The sequence below is a fragment of the Scyliorhinus torazame genome, chromosome 2, assembly GCF_047496885.1.
Source record: "Scyliorhinus torazame isolate Kashiwa2021f chromosome 2, sScyTor2.1, whole genome shotgun sequence".
NCBI lineage: Eukaryota > Metazoa > Chordata > Chondrichthyes > Carcharhiniformes > Scyliorhinidae > Scyliorhinus > Scyliorhinus torazame.
The window spans coordinates 173,605,879-173,629,054 of NC_092708.1; the positions used below are offsets into that span (position 1 = coordinate 173,605,879).

General features: G+C 48.3%; 1 protein-coding gene across 5 annotated transcripts in view; it reads left to right on the plus strand.

Moving 5' to 3' along the window:
- The window catches only part of unc80 (unc-80 homolog (C. elegans)), a 599,468-nt gene that overhangs the window by 342,696 nt on the left and 233,596 nt on the right, over positions 1 to 23,176 (plus strand). For all 5 annotated transcript variants that reach the window (XM_072480367.1, XM_072480341.1, XM_072480351.1 and 2 more), the window contains 3 exons: positions 13,796 to 13,977; positions 16,487 to 16,618; positions 19,733 to 19,919. In XM_072480367.1, the coding sequence (XP_072336468.1) occupies positions 13,796 to 13,977; positions 16,487 to 16,618; positions 19,733 to 19,919 (501 nt within the window). The remainder of the gene's footprint in view (positions 1 to 13,795; positions 13,978 to 16,486; positions 16,619 to 19,732; positions 19,920 to 23,176) is intronic.

Sequence of the window (23,176 nt, forward strand, 5' to 3'; positions counted from 1 at the left end):
TCCTATCACTTGACATGTGTGACATGATTGACAAAATTTAACTACATCTTTATGTAGTCCAGGCCAATAAAAATGTTTCAAATATTTCTTAATGCGACATTCTCATGATATTCTAAATAACATAAGGTGTCAGTATTTAATTATTTTCACCTCTTACAATTCATGGGTCACTTTGTTTAGCGTCATTTGCGCCCTTCCTTCCCGCCCCTCACACATACTTAATCTTTACCCTCCTCACAACTGCGCTCCTTTGCCCACCACCAGTGCTGTAGTGGGGAATTTTGAGGGGCAGGAGCTCTAAGAAAATGTGTTGACCATGAAATTTCTCAATATTCTAAGACGTTATTTTCCTATGTATTAATCATTTGAGTCCCCAATTAATAAAATCAGAAATGTAGAAAAAATTTGTAACTGTTAAATGAGACAGTAACTATAGCAACAGGTAACAGTGATCAGAAAAATAAATAAAAGTAAAATTGGAAAAATATATTTTTCACACAGAGGATGGTTAGAATTTGGAATTGGAGCAAAATCCATAAATTCAGTTAAAAGGAGATAATTGGGTCGGCACGGTGGCACAGTGGTTAGCACTGCTGCCTCCCGGCGCCGAGGTCCCAAGTTCAATCCCAGCCCTGGGTCACTGTCCGTGTGGAGTTTGCACATTCTCTCCGTGTTTGCGCGCGTCTCACCCCCACAAACCAAAAAAAGATGTGCCGGGTAGGTCGATTGGCTATGCTAAATTAGATTGGATTGGATTGGATTTGTTTATTGTCACGTGTACCGAGGTACAGTGAAAAGTATTTTTCTGCGAGCAGCTCAACAGATCATTAAATACATGGGAAGAAAAGGGAATAAAAGAAAATACATAATAGGGCAACACAGCATATACAATGTAACAACATAAGATTCAGAACAAAGGTATAAAAGTCAACTAAGTGTACTTTACCTGAATGCTCGTAGTATTCGGAATAAGGTAAATGAGTTGATGGCGCAAATCATCGTGAATGACTATGATTTAGTGGCCATTACTGAAACATGGTTAAAGGATGGTCACGACTGGGAGTTAAATATCTGAGGGTATCAAACTATTCGGAAGGACAGAGTGGATGGTAAGGGAAGTGGTGTAGCTCTGTTATTTAAGGATGACATCCGGGCAACAGTAAGGGATGACATCGGTGCTATGGAGGATAAGGTTGAATCCATTTGGGTGGAAATCAGGAATAGTAAGGTGAAAAAGTCACTGATAGGAGTAGTCTATAGGCCACCAAATAGTAACATTATGGTGGGACACGCAATAAACAAAGAAATAACTGATGCATGTAGAAATGGTACAGCAGTTATCATGGGGGATTTTAATCGACATGTCGATTGATTTAACCAGGTCGGTCAAGGCAGCCTTGAGGAGGAGTTTATAGAATGTATCCGCGATAGTTTCCTAGAACAGTATGTAATGGAACCTACGAGGGAACAAGCGGTCCTAGATCTGGTCCTGTGTAATGAGACAGGATTGATTCAGGATCTCATAGTTAGGGATCCTCTCGGAAGGAGCGATCACAATATGGTGGAATTTAAAATACAGATGGAGGGTGAAAGGTAAAATCAAGCACTAGTGTTTTGTGCTTAAACAAAGGAGATTACAATGGGATGAGAGATGAACTAGCTAAGGTAGACTGGGAGCAAAGACTTTATGGTGAAACAGTTGAGGAACAGTGGAGAACCTTCCAAGCGATTTTTCACAGTGCTCAGCAAAGGTTTATACCAACAAAAAGGAAGGATGGTAGAAAGAGGGAAAATCGACCATGGATATCGAAGGAAATAAGGGAGAGTATCAAATTGAAGGAAAAAGCATACAAAGTAGCAAAGATTAGTGGGAGACTAGAGGACTGGGAAATCTTTAGGGGGCAACAGAAAGCTACTAAAAAAGCTATAAAGAAGAGTAAGATAGATTATGAGAGTAAACTTGCTCAGAATATAAAATCAGATAGTAAAAGTTTCTACAAATATATAAAACAAAAAAGAGTGGCTAAGGTAAATATTGGTCCTTTAGAGGATGAGAAGGGAGATTTAATAATGGGAGATGAGGAAATGGCTGAGGAACTGAACAGGTTTTTTCGGTCGGTCTTCACAGTGGAAGACACAAATAACATGCCAGTGACTGATGGAAATGAGACTATGACAGGTGAGGACCTTGAGAGGATTGTTATCACCAAGGAGGTAGTGATGGGCAAGCTAATGGGGCTAAAGATAGACAAGCCTCCTGGCCCTGATGGAATGCATCCCAGAGTGGTAAATGAGACGGCTAGGGAAATTGCAAATGTACGAGTGATAATTTAACAAAATTCACTAGACTCTGGGGTGGTCCCGGCGGATTGGAAATTAGCAAATGTGACACCAATGTTTAAAAAAGGAGGTAGGCAGAAAGCGGTTAATTATAGGCCAGTGAGCTTAACTTCGGTAGTAGGGAAGATGCTGGAATCTATCATCAAGGAAGAAATAGCGAGGCATCTGGATGGAAATTGTCCCATTGGGTGGAAGCAGCATGGGTTCATAAAGGGCAGGTCGTGCCTAACTAATTTAGTGGAATTTTTTGAGGACATTACCAGTGCGGTAGATAGCGGGGAGCCAATGGATGTGGTATATCTGGATTTCCAGAAAGTCTTTGACGAGCTGCCACACAAAAGATTGCTGCATAAGATAAAGATGCATGGCATTAAGGGGAAAGTAGGAGCATGGATAGAGGATTGGTTAATTAATAGAAAGCAAAGAGTGGGGATTAATGGGTGTTTCTCTGGTTGGCAATCAGTAGCTAGTGGTGTCCCTCAGGGATCAGTGTTGGGTCCACAACTGTTCACAATTTACATAGATGATTTGGAGACCAAGGGCAATGTGTCCAGGTTTGCAGACGACACTAAGATAAGTGGTAAAGCAAAACGTGCAGATGATACTGGAAGTCTGCAGAGGGATTTGGATAGGCTAAGTGAATGGGCTAAGGTCTGGCAGATGGAATACAATGTTGACAAATGTGAGATTATCCATTTTGGTAGGAATAACAGCAAAAGGGATTATTATTTACATGATAAAATATTAAAATATGCTGCTGTGCAGAGAGACCTGGGTGTGCTAGTGCATGAGTCGCAAAAAGTTGGTTTACAGGTGCAACAGGTGATTAAGAAGGCAAATGGAATTTTGTCCTTCATTGCTAGAGGGATGGAGTTTAAGACTAGGGAGGTTATGCTGCAATTGTATAAGGTGTTAGTGAGGCCACACCTGGAGTATTGTGTTCAGTTTTGGCCTCCTTACTTGAGAAAGGACGTACTGGCACTGGAGGGTGTGCAGAGGAGATTCACTAGGTTAATCCCAGATCTGAAGGGGTTGGATTACGAGGAGAGGTTGAGTAGACTGGGACTGTACTCGTTGGAATTTAGAAGGATGAGGGGGGATCTTATAGAAACATCTAAAATTATGAAGGGAATAGATAGGATAGATGCGGGCAGGTTGTTTCCACTGGCGGGTGAAAGCAGAACTAGGGGGCATAGTCTCAAAATAAGGGGAAGTAGATTTAGGACTGAGTTTAGGAGGAACTTCTTCACCCAAAGTGTTGTGAATCTATGGAATTCTTGCCCAGTGAAGCAGTAGAGGCGCCTTCATTAAATGTTTTTAAGATAAAGATAGATAGTTTTTTGAAGAATAAAGGGATTCAGGGTTATGGTGTTCGGGCCGGAAAGTGGAGCTAAGTCCACAAAAGATCAGCCATGATCTCATTGAATGGTGGAGCAGGCTCGAGGGGCCAGATGGCCTACTCCTGCTTCTAGTTATTATAAGCACTGGCATCGGATGAAGCATACAGGGTGTAGTGTTAATGAGGTCAGTCCATAAGAGGGTCATTTAGGAGTCTGCTGAAAGTGGGGAAGAAGCTGTTTTTGAGTCTGTTTGTGCATGTTCTCAGACTTCTGTATCTCCTGCCCGATGGAAGAAGTTGGAAGAGTGAGTAAGCCGGGTGGGAGGGATCTTTGATTATGCTGCCCGCTTTCCCCAGGCAGCAGGAGGTGTAGATGGAGTCAATGGATGGGAGGCAGGTTCGTGTGATGGACTGGGCGGTGTTCACGACTCTCTGAAGTTTCTTGCGGTCCTGGGCCGAGCAATTGCCATACCAGGCTGTGATGCAGCCTGATAGGATGCTTTCTATGGTGCATCTGTAAAAGTTGAAAAGGGTTAATGTGGACATTCCGAATTTCCTTAGTTTCCTGAAGAAGTATAGGCGCTGTTGTGCTTTCTTGGTGGTAGCGTCGACGTGGGTGGACCAGGACAGATTTTTGGTGATGTGCACCCCTAGGAATTTGAAATTACCCCTTAATTGGAAATCAAAAAATTGGATACTATATTTTAAAAAAAATTTAAGGAGTTAATTGGTTGATGCAACAAGACGACTATTGAAGAATCATAAAGAATCAAGTGTGATTAAACTGAGGTGATTTGTGTGGAAAAATAACAGTATTAATGAATTGAATGGCATGATATTTGTTTCTGTAAAGTCACCAGGTGCTCCTAAAAGGGACGCAGAGAAAATCACACTGTTGTTTTGTGCACCATCTAGTGGACGGTTTAAAATCCAAATAAAAAGACATCGGGTGGGAATCGGCGGGGTGGGCAACTCCGGCGCCGAGGAGTGGCGGGAACCACTACGGCGTCGGGCCGCCCCAAAGGGGCTAGGCCAGCGCCAGGGTGGTTCGTGCCTCACCGGCCAGCTGGAAATGGGCTTGGCGCCACGCCAACCGGCGCCGAAGGGCCTCAGCTGACCGGTGCGAGTTGGCAGATGTGCGGGAGCTATGGCGGAGCACCACAGTGGCCGAAGCGGAAGAATAGAGTGCCCCCACGGCACAGCCTGCCCGCGGATCGGTGGGCCCCGATTGCGGACCAGGCCACCGTGCGGGCACCTCCCGGGGCCAGATCCCCCCGCACCCACCCGAGTACCCCGGAAGCCGCCCACAAAGCCTGGTCCCGCCGGTAAGTACCTACTCTAATTTCCGCTGGCGGGACCGGCAGAAAACAGGCGGCCACTCGGCCCATCGCGGGTCGGAGAATCGCTGGGGGGTGGGGGGGGGGCGCTGCTAGCGGCCGCCGACTGGCGTGGCGCGATTCCCACCCCCGCCAAATTCCCGGCGCCGGAGAATTCGGCAGCCGGCATTCGCCGATTCTCCGACCTGGCGGGGGGTCGGAGAATCCTGCCTATCAATTACTGCTGCAGTTGATGCACAACGCTTAAGAAAAATGAAACTGCAAATGTAACATTTTTGACTGCTGGGTCCTCATTGACAATAGCATACTAAATTTTGCCTGTCATCTGCATGGACATGTGGCTATTTATTTTTACGGAAACAAGCTCTCATGAACTCATGAACTTCTTTTGGTTATGTTTAAATTATTATTTGGAGGGAGCTGGTTAGCTCAGTTGGCTAGATGACACGTGGTTCAGAATAATTCCCATTCCAACTGAGGCATACTTGGAATCTGCTTCCTCTCCCTGCCCAGGAGAGTGCAAGGCAATGGCAGACTGCCACTGACAAAAACTGTTAAGGAAACATAACTCAGGATGAAGCATCCAGCAGACAATGAGCCAAGGACCTGTCTCTGGGGAGAGCACTCATGAAAAACAATGCAAGTAATTATTTATAAATAACATAAGGGGCGAAATTCTCCTACCCGCCCCGCCACATTTCTGCCCCGACCGGCCGGCGGGAGTCTCCGTAAAGCGGCCGGTCAATGGGGTTTCCCATTGTGGGGCAGCCCCACGCCGTCGGGAAACCCCCGGGCGCCGGCAAAACGGAGACTCCCGCCGGCGGAGAATGACGCCCATGGTGTCAGTATTTAATTATTTTCACCTCTTACAATTCGTGGGGCCCTGTGTTTAGCTTCATTTGCGCCCTTCCTCCCTGCCCCTCACACATACTTTATCTTTCCCCCCCTCACACTTGCTCTCCTTGCCCACCACCAGTGGTATAGTGGGAAATTTTGAGGTGCAGGAGCTCTTAAGAAAATGTGTTGGCCATGTAATTTCTCAATATACAAAGACGTTATTTTCCTATGTATTAATCATTTGAGTCCCCAAGTAATAAAATCGGAAAATGCTGGCAAAACTTAGCAGGTCTGGCAGCATCTGTGAGAGAAACAGAGTTAACGTTTTGAGTCTGTTATAACCTGCCTGCTTACCATTGGCTGGGGACTAATGACAATCCCACAATCCTGTGGGAGTATGAGCTTCCCCAATGAGGGGGGGGCGGAGAAACCATTAGTAAACTCCAAGTATAAATAAAGCTGGCCAGTTTGGAAACAGCAGGAAGGAGTGTGCAGCAAGGGAAGTTGCTGCTGCTGTTTTATATATATATATATATATATGTTATTGTAAATAAATGTTATTACGTTGTATCCATAAAACACGTGCTGGATTCTTCGTGGCCCTCACAAAACTGGCGACGAGGGTTAAAGTGAATAGCTGTCTACACTGCTGAAGCCACCTCCCTGGATTTTTGTTGGATACAGGTTGGAAGTTGTTTTCTGTTATACCATGCCTCTGTACGGACGTTTGGATGTTTTTGATGCTGCGCTGGAAAGCTGGAACCAGTACACAACGGATGCATTACTATTTCCGGGCAAACAATATCACCGAAAACGAGCGCCAGGTGGTCATATTGCTCACCGCCTGCGGCCCGCATACGTTTGAGGTGATTAGGAGCCTTACGTACCCAGCTGCGCCGGACACCAAAACGTTTGATGAACTTGTAAATATAGTGGGGCAACATTTTAACCCAACCCCGTCCACGATAGTCCAGCGTTACTGGTTTAATACCGCTGAGAGGACCCCTGGAGAATCCCTTGCCGATTTTCTATCCAGGCTACGCAGGATTGCGGAGTACTGTGACTATGGTGAGACCTTGTCAGAAATGTTCCGCGACTGTTTGGTTTGCGGTATTAACAATGCGGCCACCCAGAGAAAGTTGTTAGCTGAGCCAGCATTGACTTTTCAACAGGCCATTCAAATAGTATTGTCCCAAGAGAGCGCAGAACGAGGAGTGCAGGAGCTACAGGGAATGGAAGTGCATGCCTTGGGGCGCAACCCCTTCCGTCCGGAAACGTCCCCCCGGACTCCTGCGGTACCTTGGGCGAGGCAGCGTCCAGACCGACACCAGTGGCCATCGGACATTCCTCCCCGAAGGGCGCCTTCTCCAGAACCAATGTCCGTGTCAGACTTGTAGGCGCCGACCCCGTCGCGGGCGGCGATCCTGGGGGCGCCAGAGGCACCGTCGTTCCGACCGAAACTGGGACCAGCCCAGGGGCCGTAACTGGGACCAGCCCAGGGGCCGTACCTTCCATGTGGATGAACCTGCGGCGACTACTCCTGAGGACGTGGAGACGGAGGACGACTGCCTGCAGCTGCATTGTGTGGCAGCTCCCCGTATGGCCCCCATGAAAGGTGACAGTACGGGTCAATGGCCACCCGCTTGAGATGGAGTTGGACACTGGCGCAGCGGCCTCCGTGATCGCCCAGAGGACATTCGACCGCATCAAGCAGGGTATACAGACCCTTACATTAACCGACTCACAGGCCAGGTTGGCCACCTACACGGGGGAACCACTGGACATTGCAGGAACTACAATGACCCCTGGTGTTTATGGACGCTAGGAGGGGCGTTTCCCACTTATCGTGGTGCGCGGCCATGGGCCCAGCCTGTTGGGTCGGGACTGGTTGCGCCATTTGCGGTTGCAATGGCAGCACATCCTCCAAACAATTTCTGAAGGGTTGACAGAGGTGCTAGGACGATACCCAGATGTATTCCAGCCTGGTTTGGGGAAAATAAAAGGGGCCGTAGCCCGTATCCAAGTCGAACCAGGAGCCACGCCGCGCTATTTCCGGGCGCGCCCGGTGCCTTATGCCTTGCTCGAGAAGATAGAAGGGGAGCTCACTCGTTTGGAGAGTTTGGGTATTATCAGGCCCGTCCGTTTTGCTGACTGGGCAGCACCAATTGTACCTGCAATGAAGCCAGATGCCACAGTCCGCTTGTGTGGCGACTATAAACTTACAGTGAATACGGCTTCCCGACTCGACCGATATCCAATGCCTCGCATAGAGGATCTCTACGCGAAGCTTGCAGGTGGACTCTCCTTCACAAAATTAGATATGAGTCACGCCTACCTGCAGTTGGAGCTGGACCCTGCCTCCCGACCATATGTAACGATTAATACACACCGGGGCCTGTATGAATATACACGGCTGCCCTTTGGAGTATCCTCTGCCTGCGCAATTTTTCAACGTGTTATGGAGGGCATTTTGAGAGGTTTATCACGTGTTGCTGTCTACTTAGATGACGTTTTGATTACAGGGACGTCGGAGCAGGAACACTTGGAAAATCTGGAGGCTGTCCTTAGACGCTTTTTGGAGGCTGGAGTCCGTTTACATCGCACAAAGTGCGTATTTCAGGCAAAGGAAGTAGTCTACCTAGGTTATCAGGTGGACCGCGAAGGTTTGCACCCCGTCGCAGAGAAGGTGCGTGCAATTCAACAGGCCCCCGCCCCGACTGACACTTCGCATCTTCGTTCTTTTCTCGGTCTCGTAAACTATTACGGGAAGTTCCTCCCCAATCTGGCCACTACGCTGGCCCCTTTGCACTTTCTGCTAAAGAAAAATCACACCTGGGTTTGGGGTCAGCCGCAAGAAACCGCTTTCCGGCGGTAAAGCAACAATTGTCGTCGTCTGGGTTACTAACCCACTATGATCCTGGAAAGCCTTTGCTCGTCACATGTGATGCATCCCCGTATGGTATTGGGGCCGTCCTGTCCCACAAGATGGAGAACGGGGCCGAGCGACCGATAGCTTTCGCCTCCAGCACATTGACTGCAGCGGAGAAAAAGTACGCACAGATCGAGAAGGAGGGCCTGGCAGTGGTTTTTGCTGTGAAACGCTTCCACCAGTACATGTATGGCCGCCATTTCACTATCGTGACTGATCATAAGCCCCTGCTGGGACTTTTCAGAGAGGATGAACCAATACCGCCCATTGTTTCCGCACGGATCCAGCGCTGGGCTTTGTTGCTTGCTGCATAAGAGTATTCTCTGGAGCACAAACCAGGAACGCAGATAGCAAATGCCGACACACTGAGCCGATTGCCTTAATCGACCAGCCCCATGTCGACCCTCACGACCGATGAGGTGGTTGCAACCCTAAATTTTATGGACACCTTGCCTGTCACGGCATCACAGATCCGTGAGTGGACCCAGACGGAGCCAGTCCTGACAAAGGTTTGGCACATAGTCCTGTATGGTGGGCAGCATAGACAGCTCCCAGGCGAGTTGCGGGCATTTTCCTCCAAGCTGTCAGAATTCAGCGTGGAAGACGGCATCCTCTTGTGGGGGACGCGTGTGATTGTCCCGGAAAAAGACCAGGAGCTGATACTAACAGACTTGCACAATGGGCATCCAGGTGTGACCAAAATGAAAATGTTGGCCCGGAGTTATGTCTGGTGGCCAGGCCTCGACACCGACATTGAGAGGGTGGCCCAAAACTGCTCCATTTGCCAGGAGCATCAGAAGCTTCCGCCGGCCGCGCCCCTACGTCACTGGGAATGGCCAGGGCGGCCTTGGGCACGCTTGCATGCAGATTTTGCGGGCCCTTTGCAAGGATCCATGTTCCTTCTATTAATTGACGCCCAGTCTAAATGGCTAGAGGTGCATAAGATGCAGGGGACAACGTCCTGCGCAACAATTGAAAAGATGCGTTTGTCTTTTAGTACGCATGGCCTCCCCGAGGTGCTGGTCACGGATAACGGCACTCCATTCACGAGTGAGGAGTTTGCGAGGTTCACGAAGATGAACGGCATATGCCATATCCACACTGCCCCTTACCACCCGGCTTCAAATGGGTTGGCAGAACGCGCAGTGCAGACATTCAAAAGTGGCCTAAAGAAGCAGTCTTCCGGATCAATAGACACGAGACTGGCTCGCTTTTTGTTTACTTATAGGACCACCCCCCATGCTGTGACTGGGGTAGCTCCCGCAGAACTCCTAATGGGCCGGAGACTTCGCACCCGCCTTAGTATGGTTTTCCCGGACATTGGCGCAAAAGTACGCTGCACACAAGAACGGCAGGGACAGGGATTTTCTCGGCATCGGCCGATTCGGCAGTTTGCGCCCGGGACCCAGTGTTCGTTCGGAATTTTGCTGGTGGTGCCCAGTGGGTTCCTGGTGTAATCCTTCGCCAAACGGGCCCTATATCTTACCAGGTGCAAGCCCAGGGTCGTCTCCAGCGCAAACATGTTGACCACGTTCGGTCCAGAAGACTATCCCCTCAAAAGATTCCCCGCCCCCGGAGCTCATTTCTACAGCCGCAGAGACCAGAGACAAGGGAAGGTAGTCCTCACAATCTTCCACTGGTGCCTCACTCGAAGCCTGCGCAGGTCGTTACGGAACCGAATGGAGATAGAGACGCTGACATGACGGAGGCAGCAGACTCTGACTCTGAGATGGAGACACAGGATGCATCAGAGGGGGAATCCTCGGGTCCACGGGCCGTGGATGTACAACCATTGCGCTGTTCATCACGGAAGCACTGGTCTCCGTCTCATTACACGCTGCCTGATCCAGCGCCGCGTGCAAATGGTGTCCGGCCTGCGGCCAAACGCGTCCGACGCCCTCCTTCGCCAGCGTCTTCGGTTGGTTCCTTGGACTTTGGGGGGGGGAGGGATGTTATAACCTGCCTGCTTACCATTGGCTGGGGACTAATGGCAATCCCACAATCCTGTGGGAGTATGAGCTTCCCCAATGAGGGGGGCGGAGAAACCATTAGTAAACTCCTAGTATAAATAAATCTGGCCAGTTCAGGAACCAGCAGGAAGGAATGTGCAGCAAGGCAAGTTGCTGCTGCTGTAATATATATGTGTTATTGTAAATAAATGTTATTACTTTGTATCCTTAAAACTCGTGCTGGATTCTTCGAGGCCCTCACAAAAGTGTGTTAAAGCTGAGGTAGCAAGATACAATTTGGAGTACTGTGTGCAATTCTGGTCGCCTCATTTTAGGAAGGATGTGGAAGCTTTGGAAAAGGTTTAAAGAAGATTTACTAGGATGTTGCCTGGAATGGAGAGTAGGTCTTATGAGGAAAGGTTGAGGGTGCTAGGCCTTTTCTCATGAGAACGGAGAAAGATGAGGGGTGACATGATAGAGGTTTATAAGATGATCAGGGGAATAGATAGAGTGGACAGTCAGAGACTTTTTCCCCGGGTGGAACAAACCATTACAAGAGGTCATAAACTTAAGGTGAATGGTGGAAAATATAGGGGAGATGTCAGAGGTAGGTTCTTTATCCAGAGAGTAGTGGGGGCATGGAATGCACTGCCTGTGGAAGTAGTTGAGTCGGATATATTAGGGACCTTCAAGCGGCTATTGGATAGGTACATGGATTACGGTCGAATGATGGAGTGTAGATTAATTTGTTCTTAATCTAGGACAAAAGTTCGGCACAACATCGCTTCCCCAATGAGGGGGGGGCGGGGGGGGGGGGGCGGAGAAACCATTAGTAAACTCCAAGTATAAATAAAGCTGGCCAGTTTGGAAACAGCAGGAAGGAGTGTGCAGCAAGGGAAGTTGCTGCTGCTGTTATATATGTATATGTTATTGTAAATAAATGTTATTACTTTGTATCCTTAAAACTCGTGCTGGATTCTTCGTGGCCCTCACAAAAGAGTCCATTGACCCTTTCACAGAACAGAAGACGGGTAGAATTGTGATCAGTTATACAGTTGGTGGGGTGGAGGAGGTGGGGCAGAATAGAAGGTCAGAGCTATGTCGGAATTAATGAGAGATTGACATAAGACCGGGAGGGGAAGAGGGCGGGGGGAGGTTAATGGTGGCATTAAGGACTGAAGATAAGACAGCAAAATGTGTTAACAAGAGAGCAAAGGTCAGTGCTCAGGGAAAGCAAAGCTGAAAAGTGAGTGACAGATGCCCCATGGCGAAAGGCAGCAACGGGGGGGAGGGGGGGGGGGGCGGCGGGCGGAGGTTGTATCGTGACAGACCAAGAAAACAAAGTGGGAAGTCAAGCTGGAGAGGAAAGTTCACAGTCTAAAGTTGTTGTACTGCATGTTTAGTCCATAAGGTTGCGTCATCTTCATTCATGAAAATTGATACAAATCATATATTTTACATCTCAGCCTTTTTGAAGGCCTCGCCTTCTCAAGCGTGCCCCTCGCCTGAGGTGTGGTGATTCTCAGGTTAAATCTCAGGTTAAATCACCACCAGTCAGCTCTCCCCCTCAAAAGGGAAAGCAGCCTATGGTCACCTGGGACTATAGTGACTTTACCTTCACGTTTACTCCTCAATCCTGACAACCAGGCTACATAGCTTACAGGAGCTATGTTATTTATCTGGCCACGAACAGAACTTATAAAGCTTAACCATGAGAATGCCACACCTGATCAGTTGTTTATTTTCCAATGCATTTTGAGATTGAATTATGCCCTTTGTTAACTTAAGCTGTATCTAATATCAATGCTTGCAATCTTCCCAATGCTCTATACTTTATGAAAAAATTGTTTTTAAGGCTATTTTCTGACTAATTATGTAAATAACTTTGTTTTGATTTCCATCAACCACACACACAATTTCCATTTAAAAAAAACTTTTAATGTAAATTTAGAGTACCCAATTCATTTTTTCCAATTTAGCGTGGCCAATCCACCTATCCTGAACATCTTTGGGTTGTGTGGGCGAAACCCATGCAAACACGGGGAGAATGTGAAAACTCCACATGGACAGTGACCCAGAGCCGGGATTGAATCTGGGACCTTGGCGCCGTGAGGCAGCAGTGCTAAACACTGCACCACCGCGTTGCCCCCAATCTCCATTTTTTTAAACCTTGCTTTATTCCTGAAAATTAATCTCATTCACGCAGACACACGGAGAACATACAAACTCCACAGACAGTCACTCAAGGCCGGAATCGAACCATTGTGGTGCACACTGCCTCCTCACTGCTCTGGTGCACAGCAGCACAGCTACATGGGCGTAGAGGTGTTTTAGCTCAGTGGGCTAGATAGCTGGTTTGTGGTGCAGAACAAGGCCAGCAGCACGGGTTCAATTCCCGTACCAACTTACCTGAACAGGCACCGGAATGTGGCAACTAGGGGCTTTTCACAGTAAGTTCATATTCGTGACAATAAAAGGATATTATTACATTATAATGTAGTTCCGACCGGTGATTGTGTTCCAAAGAACTTCCCCCTTCTCTGTGATTGGCTCAGCAGAGTGATTGACTTTCAAATTCTGGAAGGGTTTTCAAAGTAGTTCTGTCCTTGATTGGCTGTGAGAGACTCGCTCATCATTTTGGGGCCCTCTGTGCCTAGGCACATGTGTTTCATTGTAAATCCACGTTGTCTCTGAATCGGAAAGTTGTGTTCAAGTCCCACTCCAGATACATGGCCACATATATAGGGTGGCATTTCATTGCAGTACTAAAGGAGAGTTGCGCTGTGAGAGGCTTTGTCTTTCACGTGATCCCAAGGCACTATTTTGAAGAGCAGGGGGATTTTCCTTGGTATTCTAGCCAATGAGTATCCCACAGAGGATCTAGTCATTTATCTCATTAGTCGTTGTGGGATCCTGCTGTGCAGAAATTGGCTGCCGTGTTCTGTTCTTTACACCAGTAATTGCATTTCAAAATGCATTTCATTATTTGCAAGGCAGTTTGGGCTGTGCTGAGATTGTGAAAGTTGCTATGTAAATGTAAAATATTCCTTCTTTCTCCCTACAGCGGCCATGTTTCTATTGTGTGCAGTTAAAGTTCCTGATGCTGTGTCAGATATGGTCATTTCTGAATTTCACCATCCAGAGGCTGTACAACGTATCAATGCTATTGTGAAATTTAACACACTCTGGAGATTCAGGTACCAGGTCTGGCCACGTATGGAAGAAGGTGCCCAACAGATCTTTAAGGTAACCTTTACAGGATTAAGTATAACTTCTCCATTGACTCCACTCATTGTCACCATTGTAATGGGATTCCATGTGGTTCCTATCAATTCCTGCCTTCTCCGAGGATATAAGGAGCATTTTGTGTTCCATTCCTAATGAAGACCTACTCCCACCTCTTTTACTGGCATATTGACATAGTGATGGCTATATCAGTGTCTTTTCCTACTCTTGCCACAAAGTTTATCAATTTTGCTTCCAATTTTCTTTCTTCCTTTGCCGTCACATGATCTAACTCCATCTCTTCCTTTCCCTTCCTCAACTTCTTCACCTCCATTTCTGAGAATAGGCTGTTGCTCATTATTTCCAATAAGCTGATCGATTCCCATAGTTATCTTGATCATGCTTCTTTATACCACACTCCTTATAAGGACTCTATTTCTTTCTCCCAGTTTTTACATCTACATTGTTCCCTTGTATGTCAAAAAGAAGAACTGGAGCAAAAACAGGGACAAATGTGAGGTAATGCATTTTGGTAGGTCTAACATAGAGGGGAAATACAGTAAATGACAAAACTCTTGGGAATATAGAAAGTCAGAGAGATCTGTGAAAGTGGCAACACAAGTGGACAAGGTAGTTAAGAAAACATATGGAATGCTTGCCTTCATTGGACGGGCATCGAGTATAAAAACTGGCAAGTCATGCTAAAGATGTATAGAACCTTTGTAAGGCCGCACTTGGAATATTGCGCACAATTCTGGTCGCCACACTACCAAATGGTTGTGGAGGCTTTGGAGAGAGTGCAGAGGAGGTTTGCCAGGATGTTGCCTGGTCTGGAGGATGTTAACTATGTGGAGAGGCTGAATAGACTCAGACTGTTTTCATTAGAATGACGGAAGTTGAGGGGCGACCTGATAGAGGTCTACAAGATTATGAGGGGCATGGATAGAGTGGAAGGGCAGGCACACTTTCCCAGGGTGGAGGGGTCAGTCACTAGGGGGCATAAGTTTAAAGTCCATGGGGCAAAATTTAGAGGAGATGTGCACGGCAGCTTTTTTACACAGAGGGTGGTGAGTGCCTGGAACGAGCTGCCAGGGGAGGTTGTGGAAGCAGATACATTAACGCTGTTCGAAAGGCATTTCGATAAATACATGGATAGGATGGGTATAGAGGGATATGGCACTAGGAAGTGCTGAGGGTTTTGACCAAGGCTGGTATCATGACCGGTACAGGCTTGGAGGGCTGAAGGGCCTGTTCCTGTGCTGTATTGTTCTTGGTTCTTTGTTTATTACTGATGTGGAGGAGTTTCAGGTGGATGTGCAGCTGCAGAAGTGGATGGTCGGTGGTCTTGTTTCTGCAGAGACAGATGAAAACCTATTCAGCATTGACACTGGAGATGAAATGAAAAATCTGCTCTATGATGGAAGAAAACTGAAGTCACTGCGAATTGACTTCACGCTACAGTATGTCTTTGTCTTTCCTGAACCAAGGATTTCCTTCCACTAGGGTTGGCAGGGCCTTCGAGTGTGCCTGTTGCATTTCCGACAGCTTTACTCACAACCTTTTCCCTCCATGATAAGGTTTCCCTTGTCCTTAGCTTTCAACCCAACATCCTCTGCATTCTGCAGACCATCCTCTGCCATGTCTCCTCTTTGTCCCTTCAGTATTCCAAAGGGACTGTTTCCTCAGTGATGCCATAGTCCACTCTTCAACCATCCTCTACAATATTCTCCCCTTCCATCGGTGTATTATGTGCAAGTGCAGGAGAAGAAACATCCGCCTTTGTACTTCCTCCCTTTTTGATATCCAAACACTCCTTCCAGGTGACAGAAATTTACTTTTACTTCTTTTAATTTAGGTAATGTATTCACTGCTAATAATGAAGTCTCCTCTACACTGAGGAGACCAAACACAGATTGGCTGGTTATTTTGCAGAGTCCCCTTTCAGTCCACTAGTTTAAGCTGAGTTTCCAGTCACATGACAATTTAATTCCCTGTCCCACTCCCATGCTCAGATCTAGTCTTCAGTGGACTACCCACTGCCTAATGAGACTCATTGGAAGCTGGAGGAATAGTGCCTCATCTTTTGATTAGGCTCTTTGCAACCTTCAAACTTAATGTTGAATTCAATAATTTCAGATAATTTCCTTTGCTCCCGTTCCTTCAGACAGCAGCTATTGATATGATTCTGCCATTTACACTTCCTCGAGAGCCTAGACCCACCTTTTGTTTCTTTACTTGTCCCATTCCCAATCCCATTTGCCTTGCATCCCTTACATAATTTATCATCTTTTATGATTTTCAAGAACGTGGGTACTTGTATTTTGAAAAAGGCATTGGAAAAGGAATCCTAATTATTTAAATGTTCATACTTCTATATATTTCTTCAATGTGTCTATATACCTCAATTTGTTAGATGTAATGTGGATTGAATCTGTGGAGAGAGTGCTATTTTTTCCTCTTTAATAAATGTACAAATTAAGAGTTTTACTCTCTTTTGTTTTACCAAAAATTTCTTGCTTATTTTTTAAAGATTCCACCTCCAAGTATAAACTTCACCTTACCTTCTCCAATTTTGGGCATGCCATCTGTACCGATGTTTGATCCCCCTTGGGTTCCGCAGAGCACTGGGCGTGTACAGGACCCAATCAGTGAAGATCAGTCTGTAAGTGTTAGCTGGGCTAAACTCTGGTGAACTATGTTTTCTTTAATAATAGTACGAAGTCTTACAACACCAGGTTAAAGTCCAACAGGTTTGTTTCGATGTCACTAGCTTTCGGAACGCTGCTCCTTCCTCAGGTGAACTCAGGTGATTCACCTGAGGAAGGAGCAGCGCTCCGAAAGCTAGTGACATCGAAACAAACCTGTTGGACTTTAACCTGGTGTTGTAAGACTTCGTACTGTGCTCACCCCAGTCCAACGCCGGCATCTCCACATCTCGGCTACCTTCTTTAATAATGTCTCAGCTTTATACATTATCATTACTTTCGAGTCAATATTATGAAATAGTAAAAAGTAAAAATGATTATATACATTTGAAAACTTTGTTTAAGGAACATTGATTAGTTATCAACTGTTTGTTGCTATGATGACCAGCAAGAGATTAACTTTGTGGTCCTGGTGTGGAGTCTTGCCCATTGATAGTCCATATCGGAATTTCTGGCATGCTCTGCTTACAATTTTCCAACTTAAAATGCTTTAATTTCAAGGACGTGGGTACTTATAGTTACACCTTCCCGATTGTGAGGGTGAAGTAATCATTAGAATTATAAAATAGAAGTAAAATGTTTGGGAGTCAAATACATTTATGCAGAAAAAGAAGGAAATAGTTACTAAAATTGTTCATCGTGATTGAAATATTGATTGTAGGCCAGAAAAATGGTGAAACACTAAGTTCACAAAGATGTATTTGCACACAGCCTCTCCGAACAGGCGCCGGAATATGGCGACTAGGGGCTTTTCACAGTAACTTCATTTGAAGCCTACTTGACAATAAGCAATTTTCATTTCATTTCATTTCATTGTTGCGTGGTTGCCATCCACCTTGACGAACTCGGATTGAGGATGAAGGGAAACTGGTGAGAAGCCCGATCATGTCTGGTGTCTCTGGTGAGGTGGTAGAGATGTTCCCAGCTGAGTTTAGAACTGACTGCCATGTCATGGGAGTCTCAATCTGGATGCCAGGCAGCTTGGATTCGATGGCACATATTTAATCCTGTTTCCGAGGCCTGGGGTTGAGTTAGTCTTCCAACCCATGGTTCTGTGTGGTCATGTTCCTGTTGTGGGTTGAGAGGGATTGAATTTGCCTGAGCTGCACAGGCCGTCCTGGAAGGTCCTGAAGAGTGCTCTCTGTTTCAAATCCTGTCTTATCCTGGGTGTCTACTTTTGTCCTGTGCTCAATGGACTGGTCTTTATCCTGATGACTGCCTTGTTCCTCTGTTGTTATCCTGAGTGTTACACTGTGATAATCATGTTGTTGACTGTTAATGTTGTCAATTCAATTGTTTGCATATAAATATTTCTTGTGTGATGTCCTGCACCATGGGTTTTCCTGATTTAATGAGGTTTCATCGTGTTCGGCTGAATATTGAGTTTGGTCCACATCTGTGGAGGTAAAGGTTGGTAAGCGTCCGAAGGCTGAGTCCAGTATTTATCCTTATTCGTTTCATTTTGGGGGTTTAAAGGGGCCCGCTGGGTTGGCGGTTCTCGTCTCATTGTAATAGCTTAGGACGTGGTTTGTAGATCCGAGGGGTTAGTTCCGACAGTTCTTGTTCTTCACTTTTCCTTGAGTTTGAGAGATTTTGGGGCGTTCCTTCTACTTCTCTCTTAGTATTGGTATTGTGAAGACTGGACATGGTGGTGTTAGATGGTAAACCTTGGTGACTTGACATTCAGATACAGATTTACCTTGGTTTTTGAGTGGCCTAGTCCTTTATTCTTTTTTCTGAGTGGTCTTGATTGTGGGGGGTCTCATGGTTCCAGGGTGAGGGGGTTCTGCCCTCCCAGAGCATACCCGAATTTGGAGGTCGCTCTGACGTCCCTATGCTCTGCCTCGGTAAGTCCGGTGGTCCCCCTCTCGGCTTTCCCTGCTCCCAGCGGTTATGGGCGGCCTTCTCCTGTGGGGGGGGCACAGTGTTGCCTACTCACCCTGGCCATCCTGAGGTGGTCATGCAGTTCCCTCCAGCATGGCTGGCTGGTCCAAACGGTGTTGCCCACGATGCTGCCCGCCTCTGCCACCTGCGCCCAGGCACGTTGAATGGTGGTGGCTGGCAGTCACCCTTCCGGGCTGGCATTGATGGACAAATCGGTCATCAGACTCTGTGATGGACTGATGGCTGGTCAATCAAAGTTGTCCTGAATAACAATGGATCTTGAGTGGACCATCCTGGCTGAATCGGGGCATCCTGTGTATTTCCACTCATGAGGTTAAGATGAATGGGACAAGGTAACTCAGGCTGTGGGCGTATCCTCTGACTCTGCTGCCAGCTGTCTTTTCCCTCAATCTGTTTAACCCCTAAAGTGCCTGCTACATCATGGACCCCGGGTGGGATTCTCCTACCCCCCCCCCCCCGGCCGGGTCGGAGAATCGCCGGAGGGCGGCGTGAATCCTGCCCCCGTCTGCCGCCGAATTCTCCGGCACCAAAAATTCGGCGGGGCGGGAATCGCGCCGCTTCTTGCTGTCAGAACCTGCTATGCTGTCTCAAGATAATTGCATTGGTGCTCTCACCATTGTTTTTCTGTCAGTGCTGTTGCTGTTGCCTTTCAGCCAGACTCCTGGCGCTGTAAGGCATTAATACTAACCATTGTGCTACTGTGCCAACCCCAGTTACCCAGCTGCAAAAGCCATTATTTAAACATTAAAAAGTTGAGAAGGGCCACCTCCATGTTGTAATGCGCGCTCTACACTTGTCTGCCATCGAAGCCTGCCCCTGATTTCTGATAGGCGCTCTAGTTTTTGGATAGTGAACCTGTCTCTGACCGGTCCAGGGAAAATCATAAAGAGTGACTTTTTCTCACATGGTACCGACTTGTGACCCCTATTTGAACCTTACAGCATGGTTCAGAGGCTCGCAAGAAAAATTCTAGCTAAAGTGTGGCTTTAACATAAGGGAATGTGGCAGCTTGTCATATCATGTTTTCACCTTGCCTTTGAAATAAAATGAACAACAAAACTCTTGATTAGGTTTTTTGAAACATTTAACATAATTGGTATGCTCCAAAATTGGATTATGTGAAATAAGATTCCATTTTAATTATCTTAACAAACAATCTGTTACAGAAATCCTTTTCAGCTCGTGCCGTTTCCCGTTCTCACCAACGAGCTGAGCATATTTTAAAGAACTTGCAGCAGGAAGAGGAGAAGAAACGACTTGGTAGAGAAGCCAGCCTGATCACAGCCATTCCCGTCACACAAGAGGCCTGCTATGAACCCACCAACACCCCGCCACCTGAACTGGAGGAGGAGGGTATTTATTTTGTAAAACGGCTTCAGCAATGTTTTTAAATATACATTTTAAAATTCTAGACTGTTGAGGATATTGGTTGTCTTTATAGTGTGTGTGCTCTCACTGGTGATTGGCTGCGGTGTTCTGCATGCTGATTGGTCCCACTGCATGACCATCTGTGTGTGTGTGTCTGCACCATAATATACTGGTGTATATTATGACATCCCCCCTTTGATATAAAGAACATGTGCCTGCGTGACAATAAATATTGTGTAGTGAATGTACGTGACTATGTGTGTGCGCGTTATTTACATGACTATGTACATGAGGCTAATCTATTTACACGGGAAGGTGCCTGGTGCAGAGAAACTGTAGTAGGGGGTCAGCCGCAGTCTCGCGGCGAATGTGGATAAGGCATTCATCCGTGGCCGGCAGATTGGAGGCCGTGAAGGCCACATGGGCGTCAAACTGGCAGACGAACCCCTCTGGGTCACACAGGGTGTTGACTGCCCTGGACAGAGCGTCGGCTATGATCAGGTCCTTGCCCGGGGTGTACGGGAGCTGAAAATCGTACTGCCGGAGTTTAAGCAGAATGCGCTGGAGGCGAGGGGTCATATCATTCAGGTCTTTTTGTATAATGTTGTCCAGCGGGCGATGGTCGGTCTCGACAGTGAATTGGGGGAGGCCGGACACGTAATCATGAAATTTGTCGACCCCAGTCAACAGGCCCAGGCACTCCTTTTCGATCTGCTCGTAGCGCTGTTCCGTGGGGGTCATGGTACGTGATGCATATGCAATGGGGGCCCATGATGAGGCCTCATCGCGTTGCAGGAGCACCGCCCCAATACCGGATTGGCTGGCATCCGTTGAAATTTTTGTTTCCTTCGAGGGATCAAAAAATGCCAATACCGGGGCCATGGTAAGCTTGGTCTTAAGCTCCTCCCATTCGCGCTCGTGGGCGGGAAGCCATTGGAGGTCTGTCATCTTCCAGACCAGGTTCCGGAGAGCTGTGGTATGGGAGGCGAGGTTGGGGATGAACTTCCCCAGGAAGGTGACCATGCCCAAAAATCGAAGGACCGCCTTCTTATCTGCTGGCTTCTGCATGGCCGTGATGGCTGCCACCTTGTCCGCATCCGGCCGCACACCCAACCGGGAGATGTGGTCCCCTAGGAACTTGAGTTCTGTCTGGCCGAAGGAATATTTGGCTCTGTTGAGGCGAAGACCTTGATCCCGTATTTGTTTGAAAACGCGCTGGAGGCGACTGATATGCTCCTGCGGGGTGGTGGACCAAATGATGATGTTGTCATCATCGACGCGCACACCCTCAATGCCCTCCATCATTTGCTCTATGATCCGGTGGAATACTTCTGATGCCGATATAATCCCAAACGGCATCCTGCTGGAGCAGTATCTGCCAAACGGGGTATTGGACCTGTCTAGTTGAATTTGCCAGAATCCTTTCAAGGCGTCAAGTTTGGTGAAGATGTTGGCCCGAGCCATCTCGCACCTGGGGCGAAGTTTTCCCCCAACGGCGCGATGTCCGCCGACTGACGCCAAAAACGGCGCCAATCAGACGGGCATCGCGCCGGCCCAACGGTGCGGAATGCTCCGCATCTTTGGAGGCCGAGCCCCAACATTGAGAGGCTAGGCCGCCGCCGGAGGGATTTCCGCCCTGCCAGATGGCGGAAATGGCGTTTGTTGCCCCGCCAGCTGGCGGAAATGGCATTTGTTGCCCCGCCAACTGGCGCGGAAATGCGGCGCATGCGCGGGAGCGTCAGCGGCCGCCGACAGTTTCCCGCGCATGCGCAATGGGGAGAGTCTCTTCCGCCTCCGCCATGGTGGAGGCCGTGGCGGAGGCGGAAGGGAAAGAGTGCCCCCACGGCACAGGCCCGCCCGCGGATCGGTGGGCCCCGATCGCGGGCCAGGCCACCGTGGGGGCACCCCCCGGGTCAGATCGCCCCGTGCCCCCCCCAGGACCCCGGAGCCCGCCCACGCCGCCTGGTCCCGCCGGTAAATACCAGCTTTGATTTACGCCGGCGGGACAGGCAATTTCTGGGCGGGACTTCGGCCCATCCGGGCCGGAGAATTGAGCAGGGGGTCCCGCCAACCGGCGCGGCCCGATTCCCGCCCCCGCCCAATCTCCGGTACCGGAGACTTCGGCGGGGACGGGGGCGGGATTCACGGCGGCCAATGGCCATTCTCCGACCCGGCGGGGGGACGGAGAATGACGCCCCTGATGTCCTCGCGCTTGGGGATAGGGTAATGCTCCCTCATTATGTTGCGATTCAGATCCTTTGGGTCAATGCAGAAACGGAGCTCGCCGGAAGGCTTCTTTACACACACCATGGAACTGACCCAGTCGGTTGGTTCCGTCACTCTGGAGAGCACTCCTTGGTCCTGGAGGTCCTGCAGCTGCTGCTTGAGGCGGTCTTTGAGGGGTGCTGGGACTCTGCGAGGTGCATGAACCACAGGCGTGGCGTCTTGTTTGAGCAGGATTTTGTAAGTGTATGGAAGCGTGCCCATGCCTTCGAAAACGTCATGGTGCTGGTCGATGATGGCATTGAGTTGTGCCCTGAAGTCCGCATCCTGGAAGGCAGACGTGTCCTCTGGAGAGAGAGAGAGTGTACTCGTTGAACGAGGTTTAGGAGTTTGCACGCCTGTGCGCCTAGCAGAGAGTCCTTCGAGGAGCCCATGATCTCGAAGAAAGGACGGCTTTTCGCTAGTTGTGCGTCACTTCGAGTTGGCATGAACCGGTAGCAGGAATGACGTTGCCATTGTAGTCCACTGGTTGGCAGGTCGACGGAAGAATGGTTGGTTCAACCCCAAGGGTCTGAAAGGCTGACCACGCTAGGAGATTAGTGGAAGCCCCAGGGTCCAGGCGGAATCGTATCTGGGATCGGTTGACCGTCGGGGTGGCATACCACTTGTCGTCTGGATCAATGCTGTGCACCGACTGCGGCTGGTGGTTTTGATTCGGGGACAGCTTGTTCTTTGTTATAACAGCGACTTGAAAAGGCTCCCTCGGGTCCTCGGTGTCACTGGTCTGCGGGAAGTCGCAATCGGACTCGGTGAACGTGGGTTGTATTGCCCGAACATTCCTGCGAGGCTGGCTGAAGCGATATGAATTGGAAGGCTGAGCTGCTCGACAGCAGGCAGCATAGTGGCCAAGTCTGCCACATCGTAGGCATTGTCGCGATTTTGCAGGATATTGCCGCTTTAAATGGGTGGAGCCACAGTTACCACACGTCGTGACGTCAGTACGCTCGTTGCGCCACCGC